The sequence below is a fragment of the Grammomys surdaster genome, unplaced genomic scaffold (assembly GCF_004785775.1).
Source record: "Grammomys surdaster isolate TR1022 unplaced genomic scaffold, NIH_TR_1.0 126187, whole genome shotgun sequence".
Classification (NCBI taxonomy): domain Eukaryota; kingdom Metazoa; phylum Chordata; class Mammalia; order Rodentia; family Muridae; genus Grammomys; species Grammomys surdaster.
The window spans coordinates 8,377,971-8,402,343 of NW_021620993.1; the positions used below are offsets into that span (position 1 = coordinate 8,377,971).

General features: G+C 42.5%; 1 protein-coding gene and 1 pseudogene across 1 annotated transcript in view; both read right to left on the reverse strand.

Moving 5' to 3' along the window:
* Nucleotides 1–3,830, reverse strand: part of Hormad2 (HORMA domain containing 2) — a 92,675-nt gene extending 88,845 nt beyond the window's left edge. Inside the window, exon 1 of the mRNA XM_028758248.1 lies at nt 3,780–3,830. Coding sequence (XP_028614081.1) covers nt 3,780–3,830 — 51 coding nt within the window. The remainder of the gene's footprint in view (nt 1–3,779) is intronic.
* Nucleotides 3,831–22,564: 18,734 nt separating this feature from the next.
* LOC114613084 lies at nt 22,565–23,874 on the reverse strand (annotated as a pseudogene).
* Between the last annotated feature and the right edge of the window lie 499 nt (nt 23,875–24,373).

Genomic DNA, 24,373 nt, shown 5'->3' on the forward strand with positions numbered 1-24,373 from the left:
TGTGTGTGTCTCTCTGTCTCTCTGTGTGTGTCTCTCTCTGTCTCTCTCTCTCTCTCTGTCTCTGTGTGTGTGTGTCTCTCTCTGTCTGTCTGTCTCTCTCTGTCTCTCTGAGTGTGTCTGTCTCTCTGTCTCTCTCTCTCTCTCTGTCTCTCTCTGTATCAAGACGTAAGTTCTCAGTAACCACTCCAATGCCATGCCTTCCTACCTGCTAACATGCTCCCTGCCATAATCGTCATGTGCTCACACTCTGAAACTGTAAGCTTCCAATAAACTCTTCTTTCTATTAGCTGCCTTGATCATGGTTTCCTATTACAGCAATAGAAAAGTAACTAAGACATTCATGAAATCAAAGTTAATTAAATCTCATCTAACTCTGGGGGCTTTGCACAGTGTGTTTCAATTGGGAAGGCTTTAGAACTCATTTAACTCAGTGTACTCATGCCATAGGTCCTGAAAGGAAGACTAGAAAGACAAGTGTTTTGCCAAATCCTAAAGCTGGCAAGTAACAAATGTCCTTTTATTACACCATACAGTTCAACTGTCAGACTTCTAATAATGTTAATAAAGTTACTTAGGGGTAGTTACTACCTACAAACATATCATCAGATGAAAAATAACTTCCAAAAATTTCATATACAGGTGCACACAGAGATAAACAGATACACACACATACACATGTTTCTAAAATGTCTTCTGGATATTCTAGATATGATTTTTGCCATATGTAAAAATGTGTCTTCTTTAATAGTCTATATAATGACAGTGAGTTATCATTTTATTTTTTGTCAAATTACACCATGTTCAGTTATTCTAAAGGCATTTAATTTTTTATTTTTGAGTCCAGACATGGTTATTCACTTCTGTGATCCTAGTATTAGGATACTAGTATCCTAGAGTCAGAAGCAAAAGCACTGTAAGCTCATGGCCAGCCTGAACTACATAGTGACCTTGAGCTATACAGTGTACATGTAAAAAGTAAACAGAAAATTTGAGGTTTTGAAGTATAAATCCTGAGAAATTAAGAGTTTCTTTGACTAACTGGATAATAGCTGACATGGAATATATGTAATAACTCACTGAAAACATTCTAAAAGTAATACATGAACAACTCATTTGTAAAGCTAAATAACTTGAAAGTATAAAGACATTAAATACAGGTTTTAAAAGGCTACTTACAGTAACAAAGATCAACCACTAGAAAAGTGATTTTCTCCTTAGCTCGGTTAGTCTAACAGTTAAAATGTTACTGGCGATGTTGTTGTAAATATCTAATATATGAAAATATCATAGCTTGAAAATAACAGGCATTGTCATGTTTTGATAGTAAAACATGCTACTGTTGAAAAGTTAGCTGTTGTGTGGCCCTGAGCTGAATACTTTACTTCTCCAAGATTCACTTTCTTCTTCTTCATTTCAAGACAAGGTTTCTCTGTGTAGCCCTAGTTGTCCTGGAACTTGATCCATAGACTAGGCTGGCTTTGAACTCAGAGATCAGCCTGACTTTGCCTCCCAAATGCTGAGATTAAAGGTGTGCATCACTACCACCCTGCTCAGTTTCTTCCTTATTGAGAGTTTTAACTGAAATAATAACATAATGCCTGGTACATAGTTAAATGTTGAAGAAACATTGAGTTCTACAGTTATTATTGATAGGTTATATCTCCTCTGGTGAGCCAATTCAAACCAGATTAGATCGTATTAAAGGCAGGTTTATTGAGAAGCTGTTCTCCAGTGGGGAACTTCACTGGTCCCAAGGAGGAGGCCAGGGAAGCCACCTTGGTGAGGAGGAGGGAGAGAAAGGGCTCAATACAGAGAGAAGGAAAGGGAAGAAGAGAAGAGAGAGAAGGAGAAGGAGGAGAGAAAGAAAGAAAGGGTAAAATGTCTGGATTGTACAGGGAGAAGACTGTGGGAAGGACAGCCCAGCTCCTGGGCTGGAGAGTTCAGGGTTGGGGTGCAGGGTATGCCAGGGAGGGGGGGGACTGAGGGATGCTGGGAGAACATGGAGGGCAGGTTCTCCTTTATTATGCACCTCAGTCCCTTGTCCCAGATCCACAACCAAACAATTATCATTGTTTTTAGTATTAGATAACAGAACTGCACTGTCATGTGAAATTTATTGGGAAAAGCAGTTCATGTAACTCAAACAACAAAGGTTTGGTTGAACCAAAAAATCAATTTGTTCATTTACAGTGAGAAAAATAGCGGCCATGTTGACCCAGTTAACACACCCAGCTCAATGTTCCCCCTCCCTCCCCGTGAGAGCACTCCCTTAGTTTCCCTTAGGAAACTGGATGAGATTAGGAGCTGGCTTGAGAAGTACCCCAGAGATGATTGCTTGCTTCATGCCAATTTCTCCTTCAATTTCCAACTACTCTTTCTCTCTCTGCTACAATGTAACACCCCTAAAGCAAGCCCTGTACTCCTCTAATCAAACATACCTTGTGATCTGGCACTGACTACAAAATAAAGCATCAGTTCTTTAGCCTTGCTTCTAAGATCCGAATTAATCTGTTCCCCCAAATTCTTATGCCATTTTGTTTTCTCCTCCTGGCCAACATGGCGGCTTTCCTACAGAAAAAGCAGCTTTCCCTAAAACACATCATGCTAATTTCTTATCCTGAGCTAAAGCATAGGCTAGGTTTCCTCATGAAATTTTCTCTCCTCTATGAGCCTTTTCACCATTTCAGAATATACAAAGATCCCTAAATTGCTACAATTTGAATTACTGTATTCCTTTGTAGGCTGAGAGGTAAAGACAACTTCTCAATCTAGTTCAGGGTGACCTGGAACTCACTATGGATCCCAACTGGTCTCAAGCATGTGACAATTCTCCTGGTTTCATTCTTTTTCACATGTATGTAAATATAAGTATATTGACTTGGTTGCCATAAATCTTACTTTTCTTAATATGATTACAGAAAAGATAAAGATCATCATTTATATTTTCTCATAAAACAACACATTATTACAAATATATTATATACTGAATCTAAATAACTCTATGATGCATTAATGACTATTCTGGGATTTACTGAATTGGCCTGGGTAAATCCAGCAAGGTTTCCTGGCCTGACATACTGTAGTTTGTTAGGTCTGAATTTTAAATATCCCCTGAAGGCATGGTCATCAGCCTGCTGTGATAGTGGGAGATGGTAGAAGCTTTAAGAGACAGAATCTAATGGAATGACACTAGGTTATCAAGTGTCTCTCACCCACCCAGATAACTGTTCTTAACCACTATGGTGTGCCGCTTTGCTCTACCACATGTTTTCTCTGCATGTCTCCATGATGTTCTGCCTTGATAGTGAGTCAAAAACAATAGAATCAACTTCTGAAACTGTGAGCCAAAATAAATCCTCCTTCCTTTTAAGTTTATAATCTCATATATTTTGTCATCCCTACAGGAAGTGACTAATACATTCTTCTCCAGACTCTTAGCATCAAAGCTTCTTTCAGATCTGTCCTCTTTGGCTCTGAAAATTACATCACAAGTTTCCTAATTGCTTCAGGAAGTACATGCCTAACAAAGAACCTTCTCTTTAAACATCTTTTTGTCTCTGATTTCTTTTACTCTAGTAAACATCAAACAAGCACCCAGGACATAAGTTTATAATTGGTCTTAATTTTCTGAATATCCTCAGTCCATTAGGCATTAAAATGTAGACATACTTTCCCAGAGTGTTATGTGCCAATTAACTGATAAAACTGCTGTTAAAGAAATTTTAAATGAAGTAACTCACTAAATGGTCATTGATTTTTTTTTAATTCTTCACAAATACCTTAGATGCCTTCAGTGTTCTGGTGTTGTGTGAGAGCTGAGCAGTAGCCATCATGAGAATGAATCAGGATTCTTCCAACCTGTTAAAAAAAATTAGACATTTTTCCCTAACATAATACTTATTATCTTGTCTTTTCAAAGATGGAACTGAACTCTAAAACCAAAAATTAAAATCAAGTACAGTTAAGTATAGACAATTTCTCAGACTATCCTGTTACAAGAGAAATTTATCAAACTCAGTTTTGAAAATACAAAGGGAGAACGGAGCTAAAATAGTTCTACTTGGCCCTATCAAAATTACAAAAATGAATCTGAATCAGAAAAAAATTATTTTGAATTTTATAGATGAGAGCTATATAAGTTAACTGTAATTCTGGTAACTAATTTTAATAACCATTTGAGTTTTCACTACAAGCTTTTACTAAATCTGGCATAAAGTCTCTGCATTAAATTTCAACAACCCAATAAAAATTGTAAGATAATTTATTCATAAACACATTCTCAGGAGAAGAATAAGCTATAAGTCACCTAAACACTCAACAATGTACCCCATTCATCTTTGCTGTGCCCTCAAAGAGGAACTGAATTCGTGTATTCAGCAGGGCTCAAAACATTTTTTAGGTAACTTCAGATTTTTTTTTTACAAATTCAAAACCTACTCAAAAATAGAAGAGGTGGAGAATTAAAACCCTCATCGCTGCTAGCTGGAATGTAAAACAGCCCAGCCGTTGTGGAAAACAGTATGCAGTTCCTCAGATTTCTAAACAATTACACCAGTATCCAGCACTTCCACTTCTAAGTGTACAGCCAAAAGAAATAAACGGGAGGAAGGCGCAGGGAGGACCCAACACTTGTACATCCACTTGTACTGCAGCGTTCTTCCTCACGGCCAAAGGCAGGAACAGTCCAATGCCTATCAACAGACAAACTGACAAACAGCCAGGGCCAGCAGCATGCACTGGATGCCCATCTACAGTGGAAGTTGGGGTAGGGCAATCATCTGAGCCCAGGAGTTTGTCAGCCTGGACAACAAAGCTAGACCCCACCTCAAAAAAAAAAGGGCAGATGAACAGATAAATAAAACGTGTTTTGTGATACTTACGGGCTACTCAATCTTTAGAAAAGGATGAAACTGTGGTACTATGTCACAATATAAATGAACCTTGCAAACACAATTTTAGGTTAAAATAAGACAAAGCCAGATACAGAAGGACAAATATATGCTCTCACCTATGAATACCTACAATAAAGTAAGCAAACATATACAGACAAAAAGTAGACCAGAGGTTATCTGGACTCCAGTGGAGATAGAAGAAATGGCAGTTCAATAGGAGAGTTTCTATTCATGATGATATAGTTTGGAAACTGTAAATGGGCAGCAACTGTCACCTGACAGCTGAGCATGACTAGACTATACATGGAGAATGGCTGACATGACCAGTTCCTCGCTATGCACAGTAGATCACAATGAAGAACTCAATGGAGTTGGGGAAACCCACAATTATACTGCCGAGTCTGGAAAAATATTATAAAAAGTCCTAAAAGTTAGGAATTAAAAGTGCACTATTCACCCTTTTTTGCTTCGGTGCAATTTTTTTTAAGTAAATTTTCCATTTTCTTTCTGAAGGCCTTAACTTTATGCCCATCGGGGCCTTACTTATAATAACCCGTTTAAAGAAAGTCCATCCTGCCTCACCCAGGGCAATCTGTTACCTGTTATATTAGCAATTAAGGCAAGATTTTGAAAGATTCTTTGCAAATAAGAGGTTAGATGTATTTGGAGACAGGGCCACAAGGTGGTGACAGAGACTATAAACAGATGCTACTGAATTTCTCTTAAATTACTTCTTCAAGCAGCACTAGGGGACACTAGTGGGGATACGTCTACACAAGACTGAGGTCTGCCTAGTGGTCCTTGAGTAGTCTTTAAACGATGTTTTCTTTTGTTGTGTTTAGAGTGTAACTGTCGAATCTGACCCAGAACATCTCCTTTATATTTTAAGAAATAAGGAAGGAACAAAAAGGTAGGTCTAAGGGTTTAAGTTCCAGTTCTAACCCATTAGAATATAATCTCCTATAGGGGAAGCAATAAATATAAGAACTAAAGGGTTTTAAATCACTTCTATGTTGGTAGGATTTTAGCCAATCTCTTTATGGTCATAAGATACTTCCAATGGCATCCGCCAATTAGACTTCCATGTACAGTTAGGCACCTGCATTTTTAGAATATATAGATGACCCAGATGAAATTAATAGTACTGAAAACCAATACCTCCAGGGCTGCTGTATCTGAGAAGGGATTAAAAATATTTATAAAACAAGTAAAATTAAATTTTATGCAACATAAATGGAAATATAAGAAAAAGCAGCCAACAATACAATCTAGCAAAAATAGGTCTTGGAATTACAAAATCTGAGTTCAAATTTGGATTCTATTACCTAGCAGCTGTATAACTCTGGTTAAATTAATTTCTCTGAGATCTGGTTTCTTTTTTGTAAACATATATACAGATCCAACTTTCAGGTCTTGCTCGCTGTACATCTGGAGTAGTAACATAGGTGGACTTTCTACAACCACCCATCCCTTGCTGTACTCAGCCATCTCCGGTCTTCATTTTCAGCCAGATTTTTCTCATCACAACCTTGATTATATATTACTTCCAAACTGAAGTACTTACATAGCTCCAACTACCCTCAGGGGGAAAAAAATCAAAGCTGCCTAAGATCACATCTCAGTGTATAGCTCACTACATAACCTTGGACAAAATGTGGGCCTCAGTTTCTCCATCTGTACAGAAAAAAATGTTACAGTGACTACTTCACAGTTATTTCAAGATTAAATTTATTAAACTAATATGGTACTTAGAACAGTTTTTTATATACACTTCATTAAACATAAGAAAGCATGTTTGCTTTCAAAACAAAACAAAGAACCTGTACATTAGTCTTCCTCCTGGTGTTTCCCAGACTCGGCAGCCCCTCCCACCGTCCTCCAGTCCTTCCTCCCTGCTTCTTTTCCCCCTGCTGTCTTGGTACTCCTCAAGTTTCTGTGCTAGTAGTCTTCTGTTATTTATTTATTTATTTATTTATTTATTTATTTATTTCCTTGAATTCACAGAGATCGGCCTGCCTCTGCCTCCTGAGCGCTGGGACATAAGGTGTGCGCCAGCTTTTTAAAAATTTCTAAACATAGCCACTGAACAAACAAATATACTTCCATTATTTCAATTACCATTTCTAGTCTAATGATTTTTGTATGTGTATTCCCAGCCCAGGTCATTCTCATGAGTTACTGATCTACAATTCTGCCCATTAGACAATTCCCACTTTGATGTTCTTAGCACATCCAAATGCAAATTCTTTCCCCTCAAATCCTCTGTTTCCTAGCGAATGACATCATCAAGTACTTAAATCACTTGGTCTGAAAATGTATGATTCAACTCTGCCCTATTTCTTTGTTTAGTCAACTTAGAATTTCTCAAATGTGTCAACTGCTCGCTTTCTCCACACTGTTGTCTACTTACATTGGGGGGAAGGGTCTTCTGTCGTTGTTGAGGCTGCTGCTCTTGTTTTGACAGGATCTCACTACATGGTTCCAGATTCCTGAAACTTACTCTATAGCCCAAGCAGCCTTGAACTTGAGGTGATTCTGCTGCCTCCACTTCTCAAGCACTGGGATTATAAGTGTGCACCCTCACAGATGACAGGGCCTGCCATCTCTACTTTAGATCACATCAGCCTCATCTTTTGCCTGAATCGCTGCAACCACCCATCTGCCTATTGCTGTACTCAGCCATCTCTGTTCTACGTTTCCAGCCAGACTTTTCTCACTACAACCATGATTATGTATTATTTCCAAACTGAAGTACTTACTCCCCAACTGTAATGGTTTGAATATGCTTGGCCCCGGGAATGGGCCTATTTGAAGGTGTGGCCCTGTTGGAGTAGGTGTGTCACTGTGGGCGTGGGCTTTAAGACCCTCATCCTAGCTGCCTGGAAGTCAGTATTGCGCCAGCTGCCTTCAGATGAAGATGTAGAACTCTCAGCTCTGACTGTACCATGTCTGCCTGGATGCTGCCATGTCCCTGCCTTGATGACTATGGACTGAACCTCTAAACCTGTAAGCCAGCACCAAATGTTATCCTTATAATGTTGCCTTAGTCATAGTGTCTGTTCACAGCAGTAAAACCCTAACTAAGACACCAACTACCCTCAGGGAAAAAATCAAAACTCTTTACCATCGTTTCAAGATTTGCTTCATACCCTCCTGACCTCCTCACTCATTTTCCTTGGTATTTTTTATGCACCAGTCATTTGTACACCTTCACTCTCTCTAGCTTTGGGGTGTTGGCAATATTCTCCTGGTCCGAAAAATCCTCTTCTACTTCAGATTACTACCTATCTCCTGAAGATGGTTTAGTTTTTCAAGGAACAGTAGCCCAGTTTCTACTACCACCTCTACCAAGTTCAAGTTATGTCTCTATTACAATACACAGTATATTATATCTACTTTGTGTATGTGACTACCTACTGTGAATTAACATAGGAATACAATTATATCTGTTGGGCTTGGTGTTTTTAAAGGTTTTTTTTTTAATTGTTCCAGCTTTAATGAGAGTTCCTGTCTCAAAAAAAAAAAAAAAAAAAAAAAAAGGTAAAAGAGCTGAAGAGATGGTTCAGTGGTTAAGAGTATAGACTGTTCTTCCAGAGGACCCAGGTTCAATTCCCAGAACCAACATGGCAGCTCACAACTGTCTGTAACACCAGACTCAGTGAATCTGATGCCCTCTTCTGGCCTCTGTAGTCACTAGGCATCCACATACATAAAGCAAAACACCTATACAAGTTAAAAAATAATAATACAAATAAAAACATTTTTAAACACTAAGCAAGCAAAGAAGATAATAGATATTAACATCTGACATGCAAATGCACATGCATTTCCAGGTGCATGAAAACACACGTGCACAGAAAGAAAGTAAAATGTGCCAGGCTGTAATGGCACACATCTTTAGGGTGGCACTTGAGAGGCAGGGGCAGGTGATCTCTGTGAGTTAGAGGCCAGCCTGAACAGCCAGGACTACACAAAAACTTGCCTCAAAAAGCCACAAAAAAAATCCACATAAAATAATAAAGGAAACTGAAGATCTGCAAGAGAATTTAGTTTGCCAAAGTGCTCCCTGTTAAACTTTGGCTGAGCATACTTTAATAAATTATTAGCCATCATTTTAACAAATTCCATTTGTCCCTGATAACTCTGCTACTTCATGCTTGCTCAGACGAAGTGGTTCCCACTGTATTAATTGGTATTTGTTCATGCTCTTTGCTTTTTAAACTATATTTTTCATCCAATTTCCATTAATCCATTTATTCAACATTTACTGTGCAATTGCACTGTTTCAGGTAAAACATAGGATTACAAAAAGTTAAATATGCTCCTTGCCCCAAGAAATTTATGGCCTGATGAAGGAGAAATTAGCCTATCATCCTAATAAAATCTAACTCCTTTTAAGGGCAAGAATCACACTTACACTTTGCTTTCACCAGGTGAGCAGATAATTGTACTACACAGCCCATTTAATGCTCGTGTCATGTATGTATACATCTTAACCCAGATTCCACACATGAGGGAAAACGTGGTTATTTTATCTTTCTGAGTCTAGTTTATTTCACTTAACTTAGTGAAAAGAAGAGCTAAACTGTACAGCTATTAAAATGGTGGAAATCCTAGGTCTACCAGTCCATTTCTCGCTAGCACATCACCGCCACCTCTTCGTTTAATGTGTGAAAATCTTCACCATCCAGAGGAGGAAACCATGTTACCTGAAGCTTCCGGTCCTCCTTGGCGCTCCGCCACGAATATACTTCTCCTCAGAGGGCTTCCGAGTTCCACGAAATACTTCCAAATCACACCTCTCAATTAAAAAGAACAGAGAAGTATGAACTCGAGGACCACAGAACCTACACGAACGCCTTCCTCGGGAGGCCTCGCGTGTGGACGCGCGGTGAGGCCTTCACCTCAGCCTTCACCTCAGACGAAGCCAACGGCTTTTCCCAACAAAAGCCCGCCCCTTGGCTTTCCGCTTTCCGGCCAGGGCCACAAGAGTCTCTTCATGAACAATGACTCTAAGGTTTACCCCTTAGCCCGCCTCCCTCTACCTCATGAATATGCAAAATAGAGCAGGAGGCAGCCTACCTACCCGGACTGTGGGCGGGGCCTAACCCACTAGGGGCTGTGGGCGGAGCCTGCATTCTCTTGGTGTGGAATGCGCCTGGAGCCTTCAGACTGTGTGAAGGGGCCACTGCTCTGGACGCCCACCTGGGTCACCTACAGGACCAGAACTGATTGAGGGGAGGCAGGGTGTGGCTGATGGGGCTAGTACCCCTGATAGGAGTTCTCCAAGACCTGTGGCGGAGCTTGGCTAGAGCCTGGAAAGGCCTGGACTCAACCAGAGAGCTTTGCAGTCCTAGGGAGCCTCTTTTATCTCCTTCCTAGGATTGGACTCCACTCTAATCTTCTTCACAGTAGTGTTTAATTGTGCGGCTAAAACTTAGCTATATTAACCTTTCTTAGCTCTTCGCCTATTTTAGCCCCCACCTAGACAGATCCGTGTGTGTGTGTGTGTGTGTGTGTGTGTGTGTGTACCATGGAGCTTTCCAGAGCAATCTGAAGTTCCTTAAACAAAAGGGAGATATAACCAGAGGCAGAGACATCTGGGAGAGTCCAGAGTGGTCATGATGACCCTGAGTCATGTGAAGAGAGAGGGGAGGGTATGGGAAAGAGGAGAGAGGAGAACCAGATTCCAGGAGGCCCAAAGAAAAGGGTAACCAAAATGGTTGGGTTTTATCGAGAAGAGCAGCCCAGCCCCTAGGTGGAGAGTTCAGGGTAGGGGACAGGGTATGACAGTCAGGAGAGTCCTGGTTGGACTGAGGGATGCTTGGGAGAACCTGGTGGCCATGTCTGCTTTAATATTTTAAATAGGCACCTCAGCCATTTGTCTGGGGTTTGAGACCTAACATAAACCACAATCCAGATAAAAATAGTCTAGATTTTCTCAACCTCTGCAGTAGTTAAGACTCTGTCTCCAATCTTGACAATCAAAATGTTTTTCTAGACCGCCAGAGCAAAATCACTTCCAATTCAGTTCTGCCATAACTTTTTATTTTGTTTTTAAGATCCATTTCAGTCTCAAAATTAACTTGTTTCCTGGCCGGACCACCAGACGCCCCTCTGTGCTGTCTGTCTGTCTTTGTTCCCTATTGCTGTAATAAAGACATCATAACCAAAGGTAACTCGGAGGAAGAAAGGATACATACAGCTTACACTGCATCTTGAAGGGAAGGCAGGATCTGCAGTAGAGACCACAGAAGCGTGCTGCTTCGTGGCTTGCTCCCTTGGGCCTGCTCACCTTGCTTTCTTACACACTGCAGGACAGCCCACAGTGGGCTGAGCCCTCCCACATCCGTCAAGAAAATGCCCCCACAGACTTGCCCGTAGCCCAATCTAATGGAGGCAATCTCTAACTGAAGTTCCTTCTTCCCAAATGACCCTGGCTTCTGTCAACTTGATCAGTGCATGCATGCATACCTGCATATGTGTGTGCATATATGCATCCATGCATGTGCTTAAAAAAAAAACCCAGACCACTGTCCTAATTGTCATCTACTTTTGCAGTCTGAGCTCAGTCAACCACCACAACATTCAGAGGCCTTCTTCCTTGCCTTTACCCTAATGGCCATCTACCATATTCGCAGGGCTATTTTCTCACACATTTTATTATTCTGTCTTTCATGGCATTTAATATGGGTTTCATTTCTTTCTTAACCTGTTCTATCTAGAATGTATGCCAGCTAAACAAGCTTCATCAGAAGATCTCCCGATATTCAGTATAATATCTGGCAAATGGTGGGCACTTGACAAACATTGGTGGGTGAAATGTGTTAGTGTGTGCCTATAAAACTCAGCCATTAGAGGGGTTGAGACAGGAGGACCACTCTGAGTAGCTTAGTGAGGCCCAATCAATCAATCAATCAATCAATCAATATGTAAAAGCGAAAAGAAGCACCATGGGTATATAGCTCAGTAGAACACCTGCCTGATCAATAATCAGGAAAATCCTCAATATCTCAGAAGTAACTATTAAACATCAGCAAGGTGAACCAATCACTCCCCCTCTCTTCCTCCTAACTTTGTGTTCAGTGTTTCTCCTCTTTTCCATTGCTGGCTCCTTGTAATTTTTGTTTAGAGCAGGAAGGATGAATAATCACCTGTCCTGTAGGGCAAGTGGGCAGTGCCACCAGACAGAAGAACTGGTAAGGCGGAGTGAACCCAGATCCCGGAACTCTCAGAGACTTGAGATCGGCAGAAGTCAAGCTCCCTACCCATTTCTATCCCTGCTCTGGAACATAGAACTGTGACATCCCGGTGAGAGGATCATAGTAATAAGTCATGTAGCATAAACACATGGCATTCCCCAAGCTGATGAGGAATCTAGACAGGCCCCCGGCATTCAGCCAATGAGCTGCCCTTCCTGGCCATTCCTTCCCACAAAAGGTATTTAATCCCTGGTTCATCTCAAAGTGTATGCATTCACATCCACCATCAAAGAAACCAGTATGAACAACCAAGGATCATTTCCTCATTAAAGGCCAATGTGGGGAAGGCCGTCATCTTAAAGAGCCAATTCTAAATCTCCCTGGGACGGCCTTCTCTCTTCCAACCCCTCCATACTCTCAGTTCTCACTCAGAACCAAACCAGGTCCTGCCTATCCTGGGCTCTGCCTTCCCCTTCCTGCCCTTTGCATGGACACCCTGAGGAGAATCGTGGACCAGGGACATCCCTGACTCCTAGTGGTACACTGGCAGTGCCTGGGTACACAGGAGATTGGTAGCCACAGCATTTGTCCCAGATGCCACTGTTTTCCCTTCCAGGAAAATACGGACTGTGGACCACCTTTTACAGACTTTGTCCTGCCTTTTCCTGGCTGTGTGCCAGGCAGCCCTCTGGGTATCATAGAAGAGACGCTCCAAACAGCCATAGGAAAAGCCTGCCTCTTTTACCAGTGACTTATAAACTTTTTTTTTGTTTGTTTTTGTTTTTGTTTTTTTTTGAGAGACAGGGTTTCTCTGTGTAACCCTGGCTGTCCTGGAACTCACTCTGTAGACCAGGCTAGCCTCGAACTCTCGAACTCAGAAATCCGCCTGCCTCTACCTCCCAAGTGCTGGGATTAAAGGCGTGCGCCACCATCACCCGGCAGACTTATAAACTTCTTAAGGGCAGGAATGAGATGTTAAGTTTACTTCTTGTTTTATGTTCATTGAATGTATATGCGTAGATCATTGAATGAACTGACTCCCAACTTAAGGAAGTGTTTAGCCACTTAAACTTGGTGGTACTAGAGGGAACCTTAGAAATCATCTTGGTCTCCTCCTTTGCTTTACACGTGAGAGTTTTAAGTATTTGCTCGTTCCCTGAGCTTGTTAGGAGAGCAAATCCCAAGGACAACCCTTGGACACACATCTCTCATTTCAAGCCTTTTCCGTCTAGCCAGGCTAGTTTCTAATTAGTTTTCTGTGTGCCCAACTTACAACTCAAACACAGAAATCCCCATCAAAGACTTGCTTCTTATCTGCTAAAGTCTTGAGCTTCTGCTCTTAGATCAAGTCTACACTAGAATACCCACTCAGGGAACGAAAAAGTACAGTATGAGCACACTGCCACCTGCCCTTCCTCCTCTTCCTCTTCCTCTTCCTCCTCTCCCTCCTACTCTTCCTCCTCCTCTTCCTTTTCCTGTACTGCCTCCTCCTCCTCCTCTTCTTCTTCTACTTCTTCTTCTTCTCCTCCTTCTCCTTCCTCTTCTCCTTCTCCTTCTCCTTCTCCTTCTTCTTTTCCTTCTTCTTCTTCTTCTTCTTCTTCTTCTTCTTCTTCTTCTTCTTCTTCCTCTTATTCTTTTTTCCTTTCCTTCCCTTCAGTATCGAAAACTGGAAATTGTCTCCAGCAAAACAGAGTATCGTCTTGGGAGGGGAGTGTGCATGCTTTAGCAATTGACTGCCATTTTTTAAGGAACATCCTCATAGTCAGAATTTTGCTCTTTGTCAGAAATTGGCAATTGTTAAAGTTCTGACAGCTGGAAGTTAAATGTCAGGTGAGACAGGTGAAAAGAGGAGTGGGGAGGAATCCTGCTGGAGAGGGCTTCACGACCCAACCTTTTCTCTCTTTAGAAACATCTGTGTCAATGTCTATCAGTCCCTAGTTAGAACCTGGCCTCTTACCTGCTGTGCTTCCTTCCTCATCAAATAGAATTTGTTGTATCTCTGCTCAACTCGATCTCCTTGTCAGGTTAGCAGAATCATGTGGAGTCTTAGAATCTTTCTCCCATAGCATGTTATAGTATGTTATGGCATGTTATGGCATACTGCATCACTGGAAGAGCAGCTAGTTACCGAAAGGTAGCTATTTAGACTGGCTGAAACTTTGCGAGTTACATTTAGTTTAATCTTGGGAATCATTTGAGGGTTATCAGAATAGACGTCATATTGAAAATAAAGAGTACTCCAAAGAGAACATCTCCATGTACACAAATGATACCAAATACAGAGGGCAGAGGTTAGCCACCAGATAGGAAGGGTGAGTGGTAACATTTGCTTCCAGCCTTCATTAGGTCTCCTGAAACATCACAGCCTCCAGTCCTTCCGATGGCACTGTGGTTGATTGTGGGGATCTGGGAGATGATGACTTTGGATGCTGGGATGTTTATTGTTTAGTAAGAAATGTCCAGCCACAGCCACATTAGAAACAGAAAACAGCTTGCAAATCTCAATGGGACAGAGGTGTAAGGCAGAGGGCAAAGAAGGAAAATGATCCACATAGGCAATCCAAATTGTTTCACCAAGAGGGAGCACTTAAGAAGGAGAATGTATATATAATTCCCTTGATCTGTTCTTTGGCAATGGATTAATCACTTCAAATCAATAGCAGCAGACATTTGACCCACCACAGGAGAGCCAGGAGAGAGAAGATGGTGTGAGTTCCTTTCTCTTCACTGCCAAGAACAGCGTGTTCCTGAATACTAAGTGTTGCCTGTGATGTCTCAAGTCCCTCAGTCACAGTTAAGAGCAGAGCTGAGTGGAGCAAGTCCCCTGCCATCGTCGTTTTCTTCCTTCTAGAGTTAAACTGAATGTGGCCCTTTGGTGCTTCCTGTGTAGCTTCAAGACCTCTTGTTTCTATGTTTGGATGCTATTTTACTTTGGTTTCCAAGGGAGCATTCAGTAGGGTTTATGGTTTGGATCTTAAATGTTCTCCATATAATAAAGGCTTGGTGTCCAGCCTGTCATACTATTGGGAGGTATAACAGAATTCCTAAAAGGTAGAACTCTTAAGAAGCAAGGGTAGATGGAAGGTAGGAAGGAAGGAAGGAAGGAAGGAAGGAAGGAAGGAAGGAAGGAAGGAAGGAAGGTCACTGTGGAGTGGACTGGGTTTTAGCTTCTCTTCCCTTCCAGTAGCAGTGACGTGGCATAATGCATAGTCCCACGATATGGTGTGCTCCCTCCCTCCAGCCCAGAAACAAGAACACCAACCAGCCAAACAGCTGAAACAGTGAGCCAAAACACACTTGTAAGCTATTTCTCTCCAGTACTTCAGTCATGTGATGGAAAACTAAAGTGGCCATGTGGTTTATAAGAGGCAAGAATCAGGGTGGATTAGGAAGCAATTCTGGAGTCCTAAGATTTTTAGCATCATAGAAAGGAGAAGCCAAATAAATGATTAAGAGAATTCAAATTCTGAATGAAGCCTCTCTCTCTCTCTCTCTCTCTCTCTCTCTCTCTCTCTCTCTCTCTCTCTGTGTGTGTGTGTGTGTGTGTGTGTGTGTGTGTGTGTGTGTGTGTTTGTGTGTGTTTACATATATATTTATGATTGTCAACTCGGCTGAGCTTCTGAACTTTAATCCTTTGGCAGCTAAAGAGAAGCCAATCAATATGTAACAAACTCCCAACGGTAAGGCCCAAACACAAATCCTCACTCCTTCTGACCTCGTCCTGTCAACCTACAAAATATGGCTTCCTGTGTAAGTGGAATTTACTGTGGCCTTCGTGCCCACTCAGAGATGCATATCAACCCCTGTCCCCTTGGGGCTAATTTTTCTGACTGGTAGAGGATCTCCAAGTGGATTGACTGCTTCCAGGAAAGCCAGGGTTTAATGAGCTGGAACAGGAAGTGACGGGAGCTGTGAGTGACAGGCCGCTTTGCTGCTTGCTTGAGTGCCCAGACTAAGAAATGATGTCAAGGGAGACATCGAATCCTCCAGCATCATAGAAATAATGTTTGGCTACTTGGTTCTGTTTTCTACTGAATGCCAAGTTTTGATGACAAGTAAAATGACATTTCTTCTTAATAATTATCAATCTGGGGAGTTTCAAATAAAGGAATAGTTTTGAAACTGGTTTTCAATGGTTGGCACTAAGAATATTTGCACTGGTGACAGAAAATGACAGTTACCAAAAAGTGATTTTGAATTCCAGTGAGGCCACATTGCAGCCTCTGCCCACAGAGGTTGTTTTTCTTTCCCAAGTTCACACTTAACAAGTGATGATTATATTGTAGTCTCTGATTGAGAGGATCTACAATTTAAGACTTAGAATTCTCAAAATCTTAGCACAGACTGAATATAATAGTGTAAGAAACACGAATCGGGCTTTTTAAAAAATCTTTTCTGATTAAAGAAGCAAGCATCTAGTTCTTTCCTGTCAAAAAAAGGGCTAAGCAGCTAGAAACTGGGAGCCTCACAGGAAAATTGCCTACATCACTTCAGAGTGGGAGGAAAAGACAGTGACAAAGGCAGTGTTGGGGTGTTTGCTGGATAGACAGTCTTCTTCCTGGAAAGCTAGATCCCCATGGGTGTTCTATTCCTAGTGCATGCGTGTGCACTTGTGTGCATATGTATACAAAGACCCCGACACTCTGTCTCAGGTATCATCCATTCCTCAGGAGATATCTACCCTGTTTTTTTCAGACACGTTTTCTCATTGGTCCGGGACTTTCTAGTTAAGCCAGGCTGGTTGACCAGCAAACCCCAGGGATCTACCTGTCTCTGCCTCTCCAGCTTTGGGGTTTCAGACATGCACCACCACACCTTCATTTTTTTTATGTGAGTTCTGGAGATGGATCTGGAGTGCTTGTGTGTGATTCGCCTTACTGGCTGAGCTATCCTCTCATCCCCAGGAACTGTGCTTTCAAATGTGCCAGGCACTGTGCTAACTTCAGTTCTGCAAGGACCCAGCATGGAAGATTAATGCAAGAAGGGGAGAACAGAGAGGAGACCTGTACTTTCTAATAACTTGTTGATGTCACTCTTTTTTTGATGAAGATTGCCTACCCATGAGACATGTTGAACTGATGCTTTGTTGTTGGAAGACTCTAAATCCAAGTGATTTTCAAGGAAGTATTCGAATTAGGCATAATATGATTTACCTTTAAAAAGAAATGTTGTAAATGTCCTATTTTGGTTGTTTATTATTGTTATATAGGTGGTTGTTTTTGTTTTTACAGTTCTGAAGATTAAACCTAGGGCCCTGCACACTCAAGACGAGCACTTTATCACAGAGCCATTTCCAGGCCTTATATACTTTCAGTTTTTATTCTGCATGTGTGTGTATGTGCATGTGTGTGCACGTGTGTGGAAGCCAGAGGTTAAAGTCATATGTCTTTCTCAACTGTTCTTCCCCTTATTTTTGATACAGAGTAGTCACACATTTATCTAGACTGGCTGGCAAACTAGCTTCTGGGACGGACCCTCCTGCCTCCAGCTCTTCAGTGCTGGGACCAAAGATCCATACCACCATACCCAGCTTTTTATGTAGTGTCGGGGATCTAAACTCGGGTCCTCGTGCTTGTGCAGAAATGCTCTACCAATTAAGCCATTTTCCAGCTCTGACTTTTAATTTTTGAGACCTAGTTTCACTTAAGTAGTTAGTCTGGTCTTGAACTCACTCTGCAGCCCAGGCAGGCTTTGAACTTGCCATTGTCCCTGCTAAACCTCTCAAGTAAGTAGGATTATAGGCTTGTACCACCAGGCTTAGATTTTATTTTATTTCTTTATCCATCTTAAATTGAAACCATCATCTTTTTATTTAAGTATAGTATACATACATACATACATACATACACTCATCTCTTTTGCTATTTTATTGACTAATTTATGAAATTCATTGCAATGAAGTATACAAATCAATGATGTTTAGTTTAGTCACAAAACTGTGTAACCATCACCACCTACTCAATTCTATAATGATCTCTCTTGTCATCTCCAAGATAAATCCCAGCTTACAGGTGGTCACTCCCTATTTCTCAGAGATGTCAGCTCTGTACACTTGATACGAAGGAATCACAACATGGCTTCCTTTGTCTGGCTTCTTTCACATAGTCTAATAATTAAAATATAATTTTCACCCCTGTTGTAACACATATTCCTTCTGTGACTAATATTCAGGTATATACAACATTTTGTTTGTATATCCAAGTGGTGGTCATTTTGGTTGTTTACACCTTTTTGCTGTCCAGAATAATCCTGCGTAAACAGAAATGTGTAACTTTTCCTGTAGGTAGGTGCTGCCTAAGAGTGGGGTCCTGGGCACTGTGGTAACTTTTGAACTACTTGAAGAGCTAACGCACTGGAAAGCACCTGTCATGGCCCATTGACAGCAGCAGCCCCGCTCATCTGCATATTGCCTTGCTGGTTTCTCTGTTGGTTCTTCTGTGTTATAAATGGTGCTTTGCTGAGGTCCTGGTGTGCCTTCTCGTGTGACATGGCGCTAAAGCATCACTTCATTTGCTTATTGGTTATATGTCTATCTCTGAAAAAGTTTATTTAAGTCCTATGCCTACTTTTAGATTGAGTTACTTTTTAATTGCTGCATTGTAAGAGTTACGTTTTCTGGGTACAAGCCTATTATTGTATGCTTTTTAAATATTCCACTCTTTGGTCTGGCTTTACTATCTTGATGGCATCCTCTGAAGCCCAAAAGGTTTTCATTTTTCTACACTGATTGAACCCAGGGCTCCCACTCAAGGCCAGAACTCTAGGACTGAGTCACTCCTAGTCGGAAAAGTTGCTCTTCTAGTGAGGCCTTCACCTCATCCCCCCTCTTCTGACCTGACTGGTGTCTGGTGATATCCTTATGGGACATTCCTTAAGTCTAATGAGTTGCTTTTCTCTTGCTGTTTTCAAACTTCTCTAGTTATCTTTGATCTTTACATTATGAATTATGCATTTGTGCCAGGGCAGGAGGAGGGGTGCATGCTACAATGTGTGTGGAGACCAGGGAACAATTAGCAGGAGTCAGGTTTCTCCATCCACCACGTGGGTCCCAGGGATAGAAGACAGGTCTTAGACATCGCAGCAAATGCCTGAACCCTCCGAGCCTTCTCGGCAGTCAGACTTTTGATAGGTTTGTGTGCGTGTGTGTGTTCATGTGCGTGTGCGTGTGCGTGTGCGTGTGCGTGTGTGTGTGTGTGTGTGTGTGTGTGTGTGTGATTATCTGGATCCATTTAGGTTTGTCCTACTTGGAATCCTTTGAGTTTTCTTGAATTCTAATGATATCCCTTCTCACATGATGGGATGTTACAGATCATAGACCACTGTGTATTAGATGCATTATCTGGGCCCTTTCTCTCTTTCTAGAATTTCCAAAATGTCTCTTTTACTGTATTTCCTCATGTTCTATAATCCTCATAAACTGTCTTTACATCTCTTCATTTTTCTCTTTGCTCTTTTGGTGATTAGTCTTCATTATCTATATGCCTAGATTTAGAATCAATAAGAAAACCAGGGTGTAGTGCTACATGCTCATGATCCCAGAATTCACAGGAGATGGGAGTAAAATTCCCACACCAAGGCCAGCCTTATATATAAAACTTATATTTAAGTTTAACTTATATATAACTTATAAAACTTATATAGCAAGTTTTAGGCTAGCCAGGGCTGCATAGTGAAATTATATCTTTAAAAAAGATACCTAGAAGGTAGTGGGGCATGTCTCTGGCTGTATCTATGAGGAAATTTCCAGAGATTAACTGAAAGAGAAAGCTCCTGAAGATAGAAGATGCCTTCCATGGGGAAGAGAGTCAGGGAAACGCCAGGGTTCTCTTTTCCTGGTGTCCTGCCATGGCAGCCTGAATTGATGTGGTCCACCGTGGTCCACTGTGCCTTCCCCGCCACGAGAGACTAGGTCTTCCTAAAGCACGCACAAAGTTATGATACATGGTTCTTCCTTAAGTGTTTCTGTCGAGTATTTCAGTCACAGCAATGAGAAATGTACTTCTTTCTTTATCCATCCCCAGTGACTTGCCTAGAGATCACAGCTTGGAGGACTCTGCGGCCCACGCCATCCAGCCCAGCCTTTGCTTCAGTTATTGTATCCGACAGCTAGCTCCGAGATGTTAGCTGATTCCTTTTGTTGCTATTCTCGCTCTTCTCTTTCCTTGTTACCCATGCTTCCTCCAGTTAGCTCAGTTCTATAGCTCACCGAATGCTCTTCAAACAAGACTTTTGAGTTGTTTGTCAGGTAAACTAGATCTCTGAAGATTTATGTTGGTCCTTTGGACCATGCATCCCTGTCTTCCATATGCATTATCTTACTGGAGCATGAGCATTTGGAGAAATACCTTGTCTCATCGGTCTTTACAAATGTCCACAGTCAGCCCAGCTGGAGACTCTTTGTGCCTCTCAACACCAGCTTTTTCTGGAGCTGAGTCTCTGTGCTTAAGCATCTTGTTGTGGAAGGTTCTCCAAATTCAAGCTTCTTGCTCCCTCTGGTGTCTGCACGCAATGCTGCAGCTAGCTGCAAAGGTTCTCTGATGAACACAGAGCCACCAGTGGTCTCTCCTGTGTTTTTTAGGTGCTTCTGAGTTTACTGCTTACACTTAGAATCAGGCAAGATGAAACCAATCCTTGGGAAGGCCCTCAGAGAGCCAGATAGTTGGGCATACGTTCCATTCTTTTCTTACAAAAGAAGAAACAAGAACTGGGCACTTTTCCTGGTTGCACAGAGCTGTCTGGCTCATAGGAAGACTGTCGAACATGGACGCAAAAGAGACTTACTTATCTGAGTTCAGCTGTTCTTGCCTGTGTGTTTTGCTGTGTTCGGTGACTTTCAGTTAGTTTTTGAAGTTTTTATTAAAACTTTATGAGCCGTAAATAGTGATAAGGTTAGTGTCTCTGGTCTGCTGCTTTCTATTCTACAATCGTGCTGTCCTCGCTCTGGGAGTTGTGGTTTACTAATAATATGCTGAAAGCTGTGAAAGTCCTACCTGGAAAAAATACACATATATAAAATGTGAAATATAAGCCAGGAATGACTTCGCTCCCAGCACTTGGAAGATACAGGTAGGAGGATCAGGAGTTCAAGACCAGCCTCAGCTACAAAGTAAGTTAGAGGTCAACTTGGGATAAATAAGATTCTCCCACCCGGCGTGTGTGTGTGTGTGTGTGTGTGTGTGTGTGTGTGTAAGAGAGAGGGGGGAGGGAGAGAGAGAGAGAGAGAGAGAGAGAGAGAGAGAGAGAGAGAGAGAGAAAGGAAGGAGAAGAAGAGAAATAGAAACAGACACAGAAGAAGAGATAGAGAGAAAGACAGAGACAGAGAAAAGAGACATATCATATAGAGACATACATCTGGAGAGTGATACAGGAGTATATTCCTATGCATGTACTGATTTAGAAACCTTGATGGTCTGCAGAGTGAAGAGTTACATCAACAGGTTCAAGGAGCTCAGACTACATCTTCAGAAAGGAACTATCCCTTCCCCAGCACTGAGAGAGAGCCTCTGGAGCTTCAGAAAGGGACTATCCCTTCCCCAGCACTGAGAGAGAGCCTCTGGAGCTTCGAATATCCTGCTGGGGCCTTTATCTGCCTAAGGCCTCAGGCTCCATGATATGCATTTGGCCCCAGGAGTTATGCTGACATTGAGACTACAGTGGTCATTTAATAAAGATTCTGCCCTACTGTGTGAACTTCGATAAAAATCAGACTCTGAGGCTCAAGAAAGCTTCCTACTGAGTGACACTTTGTAGATCATTGCTGAGAGAATTAAGCACTCTCCCTGTAGCCAGCAGTGGACAGCTGGAGGCTTGTGTCTAATTTCTTTGGACTTTGCCCATGTGCCTTTTCCCTCTGTGATAGCAATCTCTACCCTCCATTGTGATATACCCTAATGTGAGAAGAGCAGCATTTTCTGAGCCCCATGAGCAAATCACCTTATCCCGGGGACCATTTACACTCTCAATCATTTACTCTGAGGTGGCCACCCTGCCAGGCCCTCTGTGTGACCTTCCTGTCACTCAGCACTTGCAGCATATATAAGTTGATCCCAAGAGAATATTACTGTTTGCGAGCTATAAAATATAAAAGTCCAGGGATTCTGAAGTGAATAGGCTGAGATCTTGGTATCAACCTAATAAATAAATAAAAATAAATAACAAAACACAGCAGTCACTTTATTCTTAAGTTTGTACTTGACAAAACCTCAAGGAAGAAGTCTTTGAGGGAAAGGTGTGGAGATGTTAAGAGGGAAAGGGGACGAAGAACAAGCCCACTCATCTGGGGCACCAGGCAGATGCTAGGTCCAGGCAAGCGTAGGAAGGCCTTGCTTACTGGCTGCTCAAAGCTCAGCTGAGTGGTCTGAGAGTGTTTCAGCCCTGAGACTGTTGTCATTTGATAGGCAGCCTCTGGCTAAGGCTTCAAAGGGAAGTGGACTTCTGCCAGGCCAGGGAGATGGCCAGCAGCAGGTGAGGCTACTCGGCTAGGAGTTTCAGGATGCTTTCTTGCTCCTTCAGGGTTTTCCAGGCCTGTCTTTTTCCTTCTTTGTGGGGGTGTGCTTCTTCTGCCAGGAAGCCATGACCTTTCAGAAGGCATCCATGACCTCATTGTCTGCAATGCAGACACACTGCCTTAACTCAGGCTGGCTCACCTCCTCCTCTGCCAGCCTCATCAGATCATGCTTCTTGGTGCAGTTGTGTGCACTGAGTGCCTTCAGCTCAGCTTGCCATTTGCCCAACTCAGCAAGGACCTCATCCTCTGAGTCCTCAGCAGGCCGGACCTTGGACTCCAGTAGGCTCTGGGCAATCAGCTCCTCCTTGATGCAGGTTTCCAGGGACTTGGTATGTAACACATTGAAAAGCTTGTTCTGATTGAATGGGGGGTGGGGGAGAGAGGTGCTTACTCCATCAGCCCCTGATTCTTTCCCTGACATGTCAGAAGTAGGAGAATACTCCATAGGGGAAGTAATATTTTCCTCCACTAGGGCCTGCACCAGGCACTGTGTCAGGGCACCAAAGGGACACCTGTCTTCTGGCTGTTCAAGCTGGGCCTCAGACTTCTTCAACAGGGCACCCACATCTTTTGTGTCCAGTTCCTTCAGCGGTCCTATGAGGCCTTTCTTCTTGTTAGCCACAGCTGCTGCCCGAGCCCCATCCTTCTGCTCCTCCAGCAGATCCTCCTGGGCCCAGCGTTGGGAGTAGTGTTTCCCTAGTGGGGGAATCTTGTAATGTTCATCTTCATCTTCGGGGGCTTCAGGAGCACCTCTAGTGTTCGCACGTCCTCACTGGTGGTGATGGCACAATAGGGCTCCACAGAAACCCAGAACCTGTTGGGAGCATCATTCTTGGAGATCCAAGGCACATCGATTGAATCATCAGTAAATTCATAGTTCTGGATCTAGGGTTGAACATTTTTGGGTTTGAGTCATCCTGGGCCAGGGCCTGGCCCATGTCCTGTCTTCCCTTCCAGTTTCTGCTTCTTGAGTTTCCCTTGTTTGGGGGGAGCACCAAGCTCACGGTCTCGACTTAGCTTCAGGAATCGTCGGTAACCTTTCTTATCCTGCCAGTCAGTAAGGATCTGGGTTTCAGCTTCCAGCATATGCAGTCGCCTGCTTGCAGAGGACAGCAGGATCTCAAGCTCCAGCTGCAGAGTGTCCAGCTCCTCAAGAACAATGCCATCGTCCTCGGAGCCAGCGAGCACTGCCGTGTACCAGGGACAGACCTTCCAAGTGGTCTACAAACTTGAAGTCATGAAACTGCAATGGGCAGTCCTTCAGCTCACTCATGGCTCAGAAGATGGGACCCTCCCTGGAATGTTCTGAGGATTAAGAAGTGATGCTCGTCAAGTGCTCAGTTCAGTGCCTAGCACAGAAGCGGGCCTCCCCAGCTTTCTAATCTAAGCGGTAGAACTCTGCATTCTGATTCCTTGCTACTTCCAGTTTTTTTCTCACTCAGCAAGTCATTCTACTATAGCCTCTCCCACTTTGCCTGGGGTGGGGCACACTCCACGGCCACCAGTGGATGCTGAGGCAGAGCCTGGTGCCAAACCTTACTGCCAGCATTTTTCATGGCAACTAAACGCCTCACAAGCTGCACTCGTTGCTTTTGCACTTGGGAGCAGAACAGCAACGCCAGCACAGGATTCTCATCTTTTTTGTGATTTCACAGAGAAATCTGCTCTTATCATAAGTTTTAGCATCTTTCCCCTATTGAGCTCATGATTTATTTTTCTTTATTTACTACCTCAATAGCTTTCACCTTTCTCCTATAGGAAATTGACTATCC